General features: G+C 49.4%; 1 protein-coding gene across 1 annotated transcript in view; it reads left to right on the top strand.

Annotated features, from left to right (window-relative positions):
- m1ap (meiosis 1 associated protein) overlaps positions 1-16,474 on the top strand; it is a 93,390-nt gene that overhangs the window by 49,642 nt on the left and 27,274 nt on the right. The window contains exons 7-10 of the mRNA XM_065026015.1: positions 705-764; positions 973-1,054; positions 7,175-7,378; positions 10,987-11,102. Of these exons, the coding sequence (XP_064882087.1) occupies positions 705-764; positions 973-1,054; positions 7,175-7,378; positions 10,987-11,102 (462 nt within the window). The remainder of the gene's footprint in view (positions 1-704; positions 765-972; positions 1,055-7,174; positions 7,379-10,986; positions 11,103-16,474) is intronic.

Genomic DNA, 16,474 nt, shown 5'->3' with positions numbered 1-16,474 from the left:
TGTCCAGACTGTGTGTCTACTGTATTAATGTGTGTGTTGCAGGACACTGTGTCCAGACTGTGTGTCTACTGTATTAATGTGTGTGTTGCAGGACACTGTGTCCAGACTGTGTGTCTACTGTATTAATGTGTGTGTTGCAGGACACTGTGTCCAGACTGTGTGTCTACTGTATTAATGTGTGTGTTGCAGGACACTGTGTCCAGACTGTGTGTCTACTGTATTAATGTGTGTGTTGCAGGACACTGTGTGTCTACTGTATTAATGTGTGTGTGTTGCAGGACACTGCGTCCAGACTGTGTGTCTACTGTATTAATGTGTGTGTTGCAGGACACTGCGTGTCTACTGTATTAATGTGTGTGTTGCAGGACACTGCGTGTCTACTGTATTAATGTGTGTGTTGCAGGACACTGCGTGTCTACTGTATTAATGTGTGTGTTGCAGGACACTGTGTGTCTACTGTATTAATGTGTGTGTTGCAGGACACTGCGTGTCTACTGTATTAATGTGTGTGTTGCAGGACACTGCGTCCAGACTGTGTGTCTACTGTATTAATGTATGTGTGTTGCAGGACACTGTGTGTCTACTGTATTAATGTGTGTGTTGCAGGACACTGCGTGCAGACTGTGTGTCTACTGTATTAATGTGTGTGTTGCAGGACACTGCGTGCAGACTGTGTGTCTACTGTATTAATGTGTGTGTTGCAGGACACTGCGTGCAGACGGCGTGTGTGAGAGTGTGTTGTACGGCCTGCCCCTCATCATCAGGTGAGATGGACAGACACCACTGAGGTTTTTAAACCAAGTTTTTAGCCTTTATTCAATCATTTAATTAAATGTTTTATTTGTGTTTAATCTTCTTTTACTTATTATCGGCGTCTTTTCATTTTATTGTTTTACAGTAAAAAAGAAAGAAAAAGAAAGAAGTGTTTTGCAAATTGAAATGCACTTAAATAAAGTGTAATTTGATCCTCAGGCCTACCACCTGTTGGCAAATGGACTGGGATGAGATGGAGAGAAACCATCACCTCTTCCATGCTCTCTGTCACACACTCCGGGTCAGTAAGGGAGGGAAACCATCACCTCTTCCATGCTCTCTGTCACACACTCCGGGTCAGTAGGGGGGAGTGAGGGAGAGAAACCATCACCTCTTCCATGCTCTCTGTCACACACTCCGGGTCAGTAGGGGGGAGGGAGGGAGGGAAACCATCACCTCTTCCATGCTCTCTGTCACACACTCCGGGTCAGTAGGGGGGGAAACCATCACCTCTTCCATGCTCTCTGTCACACACTCCGGGTCAGTAGGGGGGGAAACCATCACCTCTTCCATGCTCTCTGTCACACACTCCGGGTCAGTAGGGGGGATGAGATGGAGAGAAACCATCACCTCTTCCATGCTCTCTGTCACACACTCCGGGTCAGTACACACTCCGGGGAGGGGGAGGAGGGAGAGAAACCATCACCTCTTCCATGCTCTCTGTCACACACTCCGGGTCAGTAGGGGGAGGGAGGGAGGGAGGAAACCATCACCTCTTCCATGCTCTCTGTCACACACTCCGGGTCAGTAGGGGGGAAACCATCAGATGCTCTCTGAGAGAAACCATCACCTCTTCCATGCTCTCTGTCACACACTCCGGGTCAGTAGGGGGAGCTCTCTGGGGTCAGGGGGGAGAGAAACCATCACCTCTTCCATGCTCTCTGTCACACACTCCGGGTCAGTAAGGGGGAGGGAGGGAGAGAAACCATCACCTCTTCCATGCTCTCTGTCACACACTCCGGGTCAGTAGGGGAGGGAGAGGAGAGAAACCATCACCTCTTCCATGCTCTCTGTCACACACTCCGGGTCAGTAGGGGGAGGGAGGGAGAGAAACCATCACCTCTTCCATGCTCTCTGTCACACACTCCCGGGTCAGTAGGGGGAGGGAGGGAGGGAAACCATCACCTCTTCCATGCTCTCTGTCACACACTCCGGGTCAGTAGGGGGAGGGAGGGAGAGAAACCATCACCTCTTCCATGCTCTCTGTCACACACTCCGGGTCAGTAGGGGGAGGGAGGAGAGAAACCATCACCTCTTCCATGCTCTCTGTCACACACTCCGGGTCAGTAGGGGGAGGGAGGGAGAGAAACCATCACCTCTTCCATGCTCTCTGTCACACACTCCGGGTCAGTAGGGGGAGGGAGGGAGAGAAACCATCACCTCTTCCATGCTCTCTGTCACACACTCCGGGTCAGTAGGGGGGAGGGAGGGAGAGAAACCATCACCTCTTCCATGCTCTCTGTCACACACTCCGGGTCAGTAGGGGGAGGGAGGGAGAGAAACCATCACCTCTTCCATGCTCTCTGTCACACACTCCGGGTCAGTAGGGGGAGGGAGGGAGAGAAACCATCACCTCTTCCATGCTCTCTGTCACACACTCCGGGTCAGTAGGGGGGAGGGAGGGAGAGAAACCATCACCTCTTCCATGCTCTCTGTCACACACTCCGGGTCAGTAGGGGGGAGGGAGGGAGGGAAACCATCACCTCTTCCATGCTCTCTGTCACACACTCCGGGTCAGTAGGGGGAGGGAGGGAGAGAAACCATCACCTCTTCCATGGGGGTCAGTAGGGAGGGAGAAAACCATCACCTCTTCCATGCTCTCTGTCACACACTCCGGGTCAGTAGGGGGAGGGAGGGAGGGAAACCATCACCTCTTCCATGCTCTCTGTCACACACTCCGGGTCAGTAGGGGGGAGGGAGGGAGGGAAACCATCACCTCTTCCATGCTCTCTGTCACACACTCCGGGTCAGTAGGGGGAGGGAGGGAGGGAAACCATCACCTCTTCCATGCTCTCTGTCACACACTCCGGGTCAGTAGGGGGAGGGAGGGAGAGAAACCATCACCTCTTCCATGCTCTCTGTCACACACTCCGGGTCAGTAGGGGGAGGGAGGGAGAGAAACCATCACCTCTTCCATGCTCTCTGTCACACACTCCGGGTCAGTAGGGGGAGGGAGGGAGGGAAACCATCACCTCTTCCATGCTCTCTGTCACACACTCCGGGTCAGTAGGGGGGGGGAGGGAGGGAGGGAAACCATCACCTCTTCCATGCTCTCTGTCACACACTCCGGGTCAGTAGGGGGAGGGAGGGAGGGAAACCATCACCTCTTCCATGCTCTCTGTCACACACTCCGGGTCAGTAGGGGGAGGGAGGGAGCTCTCTGTCAGAAACCATCACCTCTTCCATGCTCTCTGTCACACACTCCGGGTCAGTAGGGGGAGGGAGGGAGAAAACCATCACCTCTTCCATGCTCTCTGTCACACACTCCGGGTCAGTAGGGGGAGGGAGGGAGGGAAACCATCACCTCTTCCATGCTCTCTGTCACACACTCCGGGTCAGTAGGGGGGAGGGAGGGAGGGAAAGTTAACGAGGGATGATGAGAGACAGAGAGACAGACAGAGAGATATATATATATATATATAAAAACTGAATGCATAGAATAGACAGCATTGTGTTTAAAATAAACTGGTTGGCTCCACTGCCGGTTGTCTACATGTACAGTGCCTTGCGAAAGTATTCGGCCCCCTTGAACTTTGCGACCTTTTGCCACATTTCAGGCTTCAAACATAAAGATATAAAACTGTATTTTTTTGTGAAGAATCAACAACAAGTGGGACACAATCATGAAGTGGAACGACATTTATTGGATATTTCAAACTTTTTTAACAAATCAAAAACTGAAAAATTGGGCGTGCAAAATTATTAGAGAGAGAGAGAGACAGTAAATCCCAGTAAGACCAAAATAATGGCGTTACAAAAAAGGTCCAGTCGCCAGGACCACAAATACAAATTCCATCTAGACACCGTTGCCCTAGAGCACACAAAAAACTATACATACCTTGGCCTAAACATCAGCACCACAGGTAACTTCCACAAAGCTGTGAACGATCTGAGAGACAAGGCAAGAAGGGCCTTCTATGCCATCAAAAGGAACATAAAATTCGACATACCAATTAGGATCTGGCTAAAAATACTTGAATCAGTTATAGAACCCATTGCTCTTTATGGTTGTGAGGTCTGGGGTCCGCTCACCATCCAAGACTTCACAAAATAGGACAAACACCCGATTGAGACTCTGCACGCAGAATTCTGCAAAAAATATCCTCTGTGTACAACGTAAAACACCAAATAATGCATGCAGAGCAGAATTAGGCCGATACCCGCTAATTATCAAAATCCAGAAAAGAGCCGTTAAATTCTACAACCACCTAAAAGGAAGCGATTCCCAAACCTACCATAACAAAGCCATCACCTACAGAGAGATGAACCTGGAGTAGAGTCCCCTAAGCAAGCTGGTCCTGGGGCTCTGTTCACAAACACAAACACACCCCACAGAGCCTCAGGACAGCAGCACAATTAGACCCAACCAAATCATGAGAAAACAAAAAGATAATTACTTGACACATTGTAAAGAATTAACAAAAAAACTGAGCAAACTAGAATGTTATTTGGCCCTAAACAGAGAATACACAGTGGCAGAATACCTGACCACTGTGACTGACCCAAACTTAAGGAAAGCTTTGACTATGTACAGACTCAGTGAGCTTGGCCTTGCTATTGAGAAAGGCACCATACACAGACCTGGCACTCAAGAGAAGACAGGCTATGTGCTCACTGCCCACAAAATGAGGTGGAAACTGAGCTACACTTCCTAACCTCCTGCCAAATGTATGACCATATTAGAGACACATATTTCCCTCAGATTACACAGACCCACAAAGAATTTGAAAACAAAGTTTGATCTACTGGGTGAAATACCACAGTGTTCCATCACAGCAAGATTTGTGACTTGTTGCCACAAGAAAAGGTCAACCAGTGAAGAACAAACACCATTGTAAATACAACCCATATTTATGCTTATTTATTTTCCCTTGTGTACTTTAACCATTTGTACAGTGTTACAACAATAGATTTGAGTTGTCAGGAGGGCTATCAGGGTGGCTATCAGGGTGGCTATCAGGGTGGGTATTAGGGTGGGTATTAGGGTGGGTATTAGGGTGGCTATCAGGGTGGCTGACAGGGTGGCTGACAGGGGGATTTGTCAGGAGGGCTATCAGGGGGTTGTCAGGGTGGCTATCGGGGGGTTGTCAGGGTGGCTGTCAGGGTGGCTGACAGGGAGGTTTGTCAGGAGGGCTATCAGGGTAGCTGACAGGGAGGGTTGTCAGGAGGGCTATCAGGGTGGCTGACAGGGGGCTATCAGGGTGGGTTGTCAGGGTGGCTATCAGGGTGGGTTGTCTTTTCAGGGGGTTGTCAGGGTGGCTGACAGGGAAGGTTGTCAGGAGGGCTATCAGGGTAGCTGACAGGGGGTTGTCAGGAGGGCTATCAGGGTGGCTGACAGGGAGGGTTGTCAGGAGGGCTATCAGGGTGGCTGACAGGGGGCTATCAGGGTGGCTGACTGGGAGGGTTGTCAGGAGGGCTATCAGGGGGGTTGTCAGGGGGGTTGTCAGGGGCTATCAGGGTGGCTGACAGGGAGGGTTGTCAGGGTGGCTGACAGGGAGGGCTATCAGGGGGGTTGTCAGGAGGGCTATCAGGGGGTTGTCAGGGGGCTATCAGGGTGGCTGACAGGGGGCTATCAGGGCTATCAGGGTGGCTGACTGGGAGGGTTGTCAGGAGGGCTATCTGAGGGGGGTGGCTGTCAGGGGGGTTGTCAGGGGCTATCAGGGTGGCTGACAGGGAGGGTTGTCAGGGTGGCTGACAGGGAGGGTTGTCAGGAGGGCTATCAGGGGGGTTGTCAGGGGGCTATCAGGGTGGCTGACAGGGAGGGTTGTCAGGAGGGCTATCAGGGGGGTTGTCAGGAGGGCTATCAGGGTGGCTGACAGGGGGGCTGTCAGGGTGGCTATCAGGGTGGGTGTCAGGGGGGTTATCAGGGTGGCTGACAGGGGGGTTGTCAGGAGGGCTATCAGGGGGCTGTCAGAGGGGCTATCAGGGCTATCAGGGTGGCTGACAGGGAGGGTTGTCAGGAGGGCTATCAGGGGGCTGACAGGAGGGCTGTCAGGAGGGCTATCAGGGTGGCTGACAGGGAGGTTGTCAGGAGGGCTATCAGGGGGCTGTCAGGGGGCTGTCAGGGTGGCTGACAGGGGGTTGTCAGGAGGGCTATCAGGGGGTTGTCAGGAGGGCTATCAGGGTGGCTGACAGGGGGTTGTCAGGAGGGCTATCAGGGTGGCTGACAGGGAGGTTTGTCAGGAGGGCTATCAGGGTGGCTGACAGGGGGTTGTCAGGAAGGCTATCGGGGGTTTGTCAGGGTGGCTATCAGGGTGGCTGACAGGAGGGCTATCAGGGTGGCTGACAGGGGGTTGTCAGGAGGGTTATCAGGGGGGGTTGTCAGAAGGGCTATCAGGGTGGCTTACAAGGGGTTGTCAGGAGTTCTATCAGGGGTTTGTCAGGAGGGCTGTCAGGGGGGTTGTCAGGAGGGCTATCAGGGTGGCTTACAGGGGGGTTGTCAGGAGTTCTATCAGGGGGGTTTGTCAGGAGGGCTATCAGGGTGGCTGACAGGAGGGCTATCAGGGTGGCTGAGAGGGAGGGTTGTCAGGGTGGCTATCAGGGTGGCTATCAGGGTGGCTGACAGGGGGGCTGTCAGGGTGGCTGACAGGGTGGCTGACAGGAGGGCTATCAGGGTGGCTGACAGGGAGGGTTGTCAGGGTGTGACAGGAGGGGTTGTCAGGAGGGTGGCTGACAGGGAGGGTTGTCAGGGTGTTTATCAGGGTGGCTGACAGGGAGGGTTGTCAGGGTGTTTATCAGGGTGGCTGACAGGGGGGGTTGTCAGGGAGGGTTGTCAGGGTGTTTATCAGGGTGGCTGACAGGGAGGGTTGTCAGGGTGTTTTTATCAGGGTGGCTGACAGGGGGGTTGTCAGGAGGGTGGCTGACAGGGGGGGTTGTCAGAAGGGGGTGGGAGGGTGGCTGACAGGGGGGTTGTCTGAGGGGGGTTGTCAGGGTGGTTGTCAGGAGGGGGGTTGTCAGGGTGGCTGACAGGGGGGGTTGTCAGGAGGGTGGCTGACAGGGGGGGTTGTCAGAGAGGTTGTGATCCCCTGGGGTTCTTCATTTGTCTGTCCTGCTGTGATGTCGAGGCCATGGTCCTGGTCTGGGGTGGTCTGTTCTGCTCTCTTTCTCTCCCTCCTCCTCAATGCTCCCTCTCTCTTTCCAGGCTCGTGACTGGTTCCTACTGGTGCGTTCAGAGCCTATTGGTTCCAGTTCTATTGGTTCTGGTGTGTGTTGCCACTACCTCCTTCAGCCGTCTGCCTCTCTCTCCCTCCTCCTCAAACCTGTGGCAAACAGAGAGATGCTGCTGCCCTGCCAACTGCCTGTCTCAAATCAGGACCCCCCACCTGATGCACTCACCACCATACAGGTACAGACTGTAGATAAATCACCTGTTTTACTATGACTAAATATACATACACACTCTCTCTCTGTATGTCTCTCCTCTCTCTTTCTCTCTCTCAATTTCAATTAAATGTAAGGCTTTATTGGCATGGGAAACATACATTGCCAAAGCAAGTGAAATAGATAATAAACAAAAGGGAAAAAACATTCAAATGAACAGTAAACATTAAACTCACAGAAGTTCCAAAATAATAAAGACATTACAAATGTATCTCTTTATGTCTCTTTCTTGTGGAGGTAAACCCAGGACCTGTGTATCCCCAGGTACCCTCATTTGTTGACTTCTGTGATCGAAAAAGCCTTGGTTTCATGCATGTCAACATCAGAAACCTCCCTAAGTTTGTTTTACTCACTGCTTTAGCACATTCCGCCAACCCTGATGTCCTTGCCTTGTCTGAATCCTGGCTTAGGAAGGCCACCAAAGATTCTGAGATTTCCATACCCAACTACAACATTTTCTGTCAAGGTAGAACTGCCAAAGGGGGAGGAGTTGCAATCTACTGCAGAGAGAGCCTGCAAAGTTCTGTCATACTTTCCAGGTCTATGCCCAAACTAATTTAAAAAATGAACCTCTCCAGAAATAAGTCTCACTGTTGCCACCTGCTGTCGACCCCCCCTCCGCTCCCAGCTGTGCCCTGGACACCATTTGTGAATTGATCGCCCCCCATCTAGCTTCAGAGTTTGTTCTGTTAGGTGACCTGAACTGGGATATGCTTAACACCCCGGCAGTCCTACAATCTAAGCTAGATGCCCTCAATCTCACACAAATCATCAAGGAACCCATCAGGTACGACCCTAAATCCGTAAACATGGGCACCCTCATAGACATTATCCTGACCAACTTGCCCTCCAAATACACCTCTGCTGTTTTCAACCAGGATCTTAGCGATCACTGCCTCATTGCCTGCATCCGCTATGGATACTCGGTCAAACGGTCACCCTTCATAACTGTCAAACGCTCCCTAAAACACTTATGCGAGCAGGCCTTTCAAATCGACCTGGCCCGGGTATCCTGGAAGGATATTGACCTCATCCCGTCAGTCGAGGATGCCTGGTCATTCTTTAAAAGTAATTTCCTCACCATCTTAGATAAGCATGCCCCGTTCAAAAAATGCCAAACTAAGACCTGACTGCCCTCGACCAGCACAAAAACATCCCGTGGCAGACTGCAATAGGATGAAATAGTCCCCGCGATATGCAACTGTTCAGGGAAGTCAGGAACCAATACACACAGTCAGTCAGGAAAGCAAAGGCCAGCTTTTTCAAGCAGAAATATGCACCCTGTAGCTCTAACTCCAAAAAGTTCTGGGACACTGTAAACACTCCATGGACACTGTAAACACTCCATGGACACTGTAAACACTCCATGGACACTGTAAACACTCCATGGACACTGTAAAGTCCATGAACACTGTAAACACTCCATGGACACTGTAAAGTCCATGGAGAACAAGAGCACCTCCTCCCAATCCATGACAATCGAACATTTCAATAAGCATTTCTCAACGGCTGGCCATGCCTTCGTCCTGGCTTCTCCAACCCCGGCCAACAGCCCCCCCGCAGCTACTCGCCAAGCCTCCCCAGCTTCTCCTTCACCCGAATCCATACAGCAGATGTTCTGAAAGAGCTGCAAAACCTGGACCCGTACAAATCAGCTGGGCTAGAACACATGGACCCTCTATTTCTAAAATGATCTAAAATCATTGTTGCAACCCCTATTACCAGCCTTTTCAACCTCTCTTTCGTATCGTCCGAGATCCCTAAAGATTGGAAAGCTGCCATGGTCATCCCTAGACCCAAACTGTTACAGACCTATATCCATCCTGCCCTGCCTATCTAAAGTCTTCGAAAGCCAAGTAAATAAACAGATCACTGACCATTTCGAATCCCACCGTACCTTCTCCGCTGTGTAATCCGGTTTCAGAGCCGGTCACGGGTGAACCTCAGCCACGCTCAAGGTATTAAACGATATCATAACCGCTATCGATAAAAGACAGTACTGTGCAGCAGTCTTCATTGACCTGGCCAATGCTTTCGACTCTGTCAATCACTGTATTCTTATCGGCAGACTCAATAGCCTTGGTTTCTCTAATGACTGCCGCACCTGGTTCACCAACTACTTTGCAGACCGAGTTCAGTGTGTCAAATCGGAGGGTCTGTTGTCCGGACCTCTGGCAGCTCTATGGGGGTACCACAGGGTTCAATTCTTGGGCCGACTCTTTTCTCTGTATATATCAATGTCGCTCTTGCTGCGGGCGATTCCCTGATCCACCTCTACTCAGACGACACCATTCTGTATACTTCTGGCCCTTCCTTGGACACTGTGCTAACTAACCTCCAAACGAGCTTCAGTGCCATACAACACTCCTTCCGTGGCCTCCAACTGCTCTTAAATGCTAGTAAAACCAAATGCATGCTTTTCAACCGTTCGCTGCCCGCACCCGCCCGCCCGACTAGCAACACTACCCTGGACGGTTCCGACCTAGAATATGTGGACAACTATAAATACCTAGGTGTCTGGCTAGACTGTAAACTCTCCTTCCAGACTCATATTAAACATCTCCAATCCAAAATCAAATCTAGAATTGTCTTTCTATTTCGCAACAAAGCCTCCTTCACTCACGCCGCCACACTTACCCTAGTAAAACTGATTATCCTACCGATCCTCGACTTTGGCGATGTCATTTACAAAATAGCCTCTAAGACTCTACTCAGCAAACTGGATGCAGTCTATCACAGTGCCATCTGTTTTGTTACCAAATGACCTTATACCACCCACCACTGCGACTTGTATGCTCTAGTCGGCTGGCCCTCGCTACATATTCGTCGCCAGACCCACTGGCTCCAGGTCATCTATAAGTCTATGCTAGGTAAAGCTCCGACTTATCTCAGTTCACTGGTCACGATAACAACACTCACCCGTAGCACACGTTCCAGCAGGTATAATTCACTGATCATCCCCAAAGCCAACACCTCATTTGGCCGCCTTTCCTGCCAGTTCTCTGCTGCCAGTGACTGGAACAAATGGCAAAGATCGCTGAAGTTGGAGACTTTTATTTCCATCACCAACTTTAAACATCAACTATCTGAGCAGCTAACCGATCGCTGCAGCTGTACATAGTCCATCTGTAAATAGCCCACCCAATCTACCTACCTCATCCCCATAGTTTTTTTTCTGCTCTTTTGCACCCCAGTATCTCTACTTGCACATCATCATCTGCTCATTTATCACTCCAGTATTAATCTGCTAAATTGTAATCATTCGCTCCTATGGCCTATTTATTGCCTACCTCCTCATGCCTTTTGCACACACTGTAAATAGACTTTATTTTTTCTACTGTGTCATTGACTTGTTTATTGTGTTATTGGCTTGTTTATTGTTTACTCCATGTGTAACTCTGTGTTGTATGTGTCACACTGCTTTGCTTTATCTTGGCCAGGTTGCAGTTGCAAATGAGAACTTGTTCTCAACTAGCCTACCTGGTTAAATAAAGGTGAAATAAAATTAATTTAAAAATAAAAAAGATCTCTCTCTCTCTATGTCTCTCTCTCTCTCTCTCTCTCTCTCATCAGAGTTGTGTGGGTCAGCTAGAAGAAGAGTCTCTCTTCAACCCTCTCTTTCTGAGGAGTAACCTCTACCAGCACCTAAGGAGCAGGGGACTACTGTCAGCACCCTCATATCCATACAGGTACCTACTGTCACCCTCATATCCATACAGGAGACTACTGTCACCCTCATATCCATACAGGTACCTACTGTCACCCTCATATCCATACAGGTACCTACTGTCACCCTCATATCCATACAGGTACCTACTGTCACCCTCATATCCATACAGGTACCTACTGTCACCCTCATATCCATACAGGTACCTACTGTCACCCTCATATCCATACAGGAGTCACCCTCATATCCATACAGGAGACTACTGTCACCCTCATATCCATACAGGAGACTACTGTCACCCTCATATCCATACAGGAGACTACTGTCACCCTCATATCCATACAGGTACCACCCTACCATGTCACCACCCTCATATCCATACAGGTACCTACTGTCACCCTCATATCCATACAGGTACTGTCACTACTGTCACCCTCATATCCATACAGGAGACTACTGTCACCCTCATATCCATACAGGTACCTACTGTCACCCTCATATCCATGCAGGTACCTACTGTCACCCTCATATCCATACAGGAGACTACTGTCACCCTCATATCCATACAGGAGACTACTGTCACCCTCATATCCATACAGGACTACTGTCACCCTCATATCCATACAGGTACCTACTGTCACCCTCATATCCATACAGGTACCTACTACCCTCATATCCATACAGGAGACTACTGTCACCTCATATCCATACAGGGGACTGCTGTCACCCCCTCATATCCATACAGGTACCTACTGTCACCCTCCTATCCATACAGGAGACTACTGTCACCCTCATATCCATACAGGTACCTACTGTCACCCTCATATCCATACAGGAGACTACTGTCACCCTCATATCCATACAGGTACCTACTGTCACCCTCATATCCATGTCACCCCCTCATATCCATACAGGGGACTACTGTCACCCCATATCCATACAGGAGACTACTGTCACCCTCATATCCATACAGGTACCTACTGTCACCCTCATATCCATACAGGTACCTACTGTCACCCTCATATCCATACAGGAGACTACTGTCACCCTCATATCCATACAGGAGACTACTGTCACCCTCATATCCATACAGGTACCTACTGTCACCCTCATATCCATACAGGAGACTACTGTCACCCTCATATCCATACAGGTACCTACTGTCACCCTCATATCCATACAGGTACCTACTGTCACCCTCATATCCATACAGGTACCTACTGTCACCCTCATATCCATACAGGAGACTACTGTCACCCTCATATCCATACAGGAGACTACTGTCACCCTCATATCCATACAGGAGACTACTGTCACCCTCATATCCATACAGGTACCTACTGTCACCCTCATATCCATACAGGTGACTACTGTCACCCTCATATCCATACAGGTACCTACTGTCACCCTCATATCCATACAGGTACCTACCATGTCACCCTCATATCCATACAGGTACCTACTGTCACCCTCATATCCATACAGGTACCTACTGTCACCCTCATATCCATACAGGTACCTACTGTCACCCTCATATCCATACAGGTACCTACTGTCACCCTCATATCCATACAGGAGACTACTGTCACCCTCATATCCATATATCAGGAGACTACTGTCACCCTATCATATCCATACCATAGGTACCTACTGTCACCCTCATATCCATACAGGAGACTACTGTCACCCTCATATCCATACAGGTACCTACTGTCACCCTCATATCCATACAGGAGACTACTGTCACCCTCATATCCATACAGGTACCTACTGTCACCCTCATATCCATACAGGTACCTACTGTCACCCTCATATCCATACAGGAGACTACTGTCACCCTCATATCCATACAGACTACTGTCACCCTCATATCCATACAGGTAGACTACTGTCACCCTCATATCCATACAGGTACATATCCATACAGGTACCTACTGTCACCCTCATATCCATACAGGAGACTACTGTCACCCTCATATCCATACAGGTACCTACTGTCACCCTCATATCCATACAGGACTACTGTCACCCTCATATCCATACAGGTACCTACTGTCACCCTCATATCCATACAGGGACACTGTCACCCTCATATCCATCCAGGTACCTACTGTCACAGGACTACTGTCACCCTCACCATACAGTCACCCTCATATCCATACAGGTACTACTGTCACCCTCATATCCATACAGGTACCTACTGTCACCCTCATATCCATACAGGTGACTACTGTCACCCTCATATCCATACAGGTACCTACTGTCACCCTCATATCCATACAGGAGACTACTGTCACCCTCATATCCATACAGGTACCTACTGTCACCCCATATCCATACAGGTACTGTCACCCTCATATCCATACAGGTACCTACTGTCACCCTCATATCCATACAGGTGACTACTGTCACCCTCCCTCATATCCATATCCAGGTACCTACTGTCACCCTCATATCCATACAGGTGACTACTGTCACCCTCATATCCATACAGGTACTGACCCTACTGTCACACCTCATATCCATACAGGTACCTACTGTCACCCTCATATCCATACAGGTGACTACTGTCACCCCCTCATATCCATACAGGTACTACTGTCACCCTCATATCCATACAGGTACCTACTGTCACCCTCATATCCATACAGGTACCTACTGTCACCCTCATATCCATACAGGTGACTACTGTCACCCTCATATCCATACAGGTACCTACTGTCACCCCCTCATATCCATACAGGAGACTACTGTCACCCTCATATCCATACAGGAGACTACTGTCACCCTCATATCCATACAGGTACTACTGTCACCCTCATATCCATACAGGTACCTACTGTCACCCTCATATCCATACAGGTACCTACTGTCACCCTCATATCCATACAGGCACTTACTGACTCACCCTCATATCCATACAGGAGACTACTGTCACCCTCATATCCATACAGGTACCTACTGTCACCCTCATATCCATACAGGTGACTACTGTCACCCTCATATCCATACAGGTACCTACTGTCACCCTCATATCCATACAGGAGACTACTGTCACCCTCATATCCATACAGGTACCTACTGTCACCCTCATATCCATACAGGTGACTACTGTCACCCTCATATCCATACAGGTACCTACTGTCACCCTCATATCCATACAGGTGACTACTGTCACCCTCATATCCATACAGGTACCTACTGTCACCCTCATATCCATGCAGGTACTGACTCACAGGTGTCACCTACTGTCACTGTCACCTCATATCCATACAGGTACCTACTGTCACCCTCATATCCATACAGGTACCTACTGTCACCCTCATATCCATACAGGTACCTACTGTCACCCTCATATCCATACAGGTACCTACTGTCACCCTCATATCCATACAGGTACCTACTGTCACCCTCATATCCATACAGGTACCTACTGTCACCCTCATATCCATACAGGTACCTACTGTCACCCTCATATCCATACAGGAGACTACTGTCACCCTCATATCCATACAGGAGACTACTGTCACCCTCATATCCATACAGGAGACTACTGTCACCCTCATATCCATACAGGTACCTACTGTCACCCTCATATCCATACAGGTACCTACTGTCACCCTCATATCCATACAGGTATCCATATCCAGGTACCTACTGTCACCCTCATATCCATACAGGTACCTACTGTCACCCTCATATCCATACAGGTACCTACTGTCACCCTCATATCCATACAGGTGACTACTGTCACCCCCTCATATCCATACAGGTACCTACTGTCACCCTCATATCCATACAGGTACCTACTGTCACCCTCATATCCATACAGGTACTACTGTCACCCTCATATCCATAGGTACCTACTGTCACCCTCATATCCATACAGGAGACTACTGTCACCCTCATATCCATACAGGAGACTACTGTCACCCTCATATCCATACAGGTACCTACTGTCACCCTCATATCCATACAGGAGACTACTGTCACCCTCATATCCATACAGGTACCTACTGTCACCCCATATCCATACAGGTACCTACTGTCACCCTCATATCCATACAGGTACCTACTGTCACCCCCTCATATCCATACAGGAGACTACTGTCACCCTCATATCCATACAGGAGACTACTGTCACCCTCATATCCATACAGGAGACTACTGTCACCCTCATATCCATACAGGTACCTACTGTCACCCTCATATCCATACAGGTGACTACTGTCACCCTCATATCCATACAGGTACCTACTGTCACCCTCATATCCATACAGGAGACTACTGTCACCCCATATCCATACAGGTACCTACTGTCACCCTCATATCCATACAGGTACCTACTGTCACCCTCATATCCATGCAGGTGACTGCTGTCACCCTCATATCCATACAGGTACCTACTGTCACCCCCTCATATCCATACAGGAGACTACTGTCACCCTCATATCCATACAGGAGACTACTGTCACCCTCATATCCATACAGGTACTACTGTCACCATATCCATACAGGAGACTACTGTCACCCCCATATATCCATACAGGAGACTACTGTCACCCCATACAGGTACCTACTGTCATATCCATACAGGTACCTACTGTCACCCTCATATCCATACAGGAGACTACTGTCACCCTCATATCCATACAGGAGACTACTGTCACCCTCATATCCATACAGGTACCTACTGTCACCCTCATATCCATACAGGTACCTACTGTCACCCTCATATCCATACAGGTACCTACTGTCACCCTCATATCCATACAGGTACCTACTGTCACCCTCATATCCATACAGGTACCTACTGTCACCCTCATATCCATACAGGTACCTACTGTCACCCCATATCCATACAGGAGACTACTGTCACCCTCATATCCATACAGGAGACTACTGTCACCCTCATATCCATACAGGTACCTACTGTCACCCTCATCCATACAGGTGACTACTGTCACCCTCATATCCATACAGGTACCTACTGTCACCCTCATATCCATACAGGAGACTACTGTCACCCTCATATCCATACAGGTACCTACTGTCACCCTCATATCCATGCAGGTGACTGCTGTCACCCTCATATCCATACAGGTACCTACTGTCACCCTCATATCCATACAGGAGACTACTGTCACCCTCATATCCATACAGGTACCTACTGTCACCCTCATATCCATACAGGAGACTACTGTCACCCTCATATCCATACAGGTACCTACTGTCACCCTCATATCCATACAGGTGACTACTGTCACCCTCATATCCATACAGGTACCTACTGTCACCCTCATATCCATACAGGAGACTACTGTCACCCTCATATCCATACAGGTACCTACTGTCACCCTCATATCCATACAGGTACCTACTGTCACCCTCATA

This window comes from Oncorhynchus nerka, linkage group LG12 (genome assembly GCF_034236695.1).
Source record: "Oncorhynchus nerka isolate Pitt River linkage group LG12, Oner_Uvic_2.0, whole genome shotgun sequence".
NCBI classification, from domain to species: domain Eukaryota; kingdom Metazoa; phylum Chordata; class Actinopteri; order Salmoniformes; family Salmonidae; genus Oncorhynchus; species Oncorhynchus nerka.
Note: the sequence above shows the minus strand (reverse complement) of the source record. Positions and strands in the feature narration are given on the sequence as shown.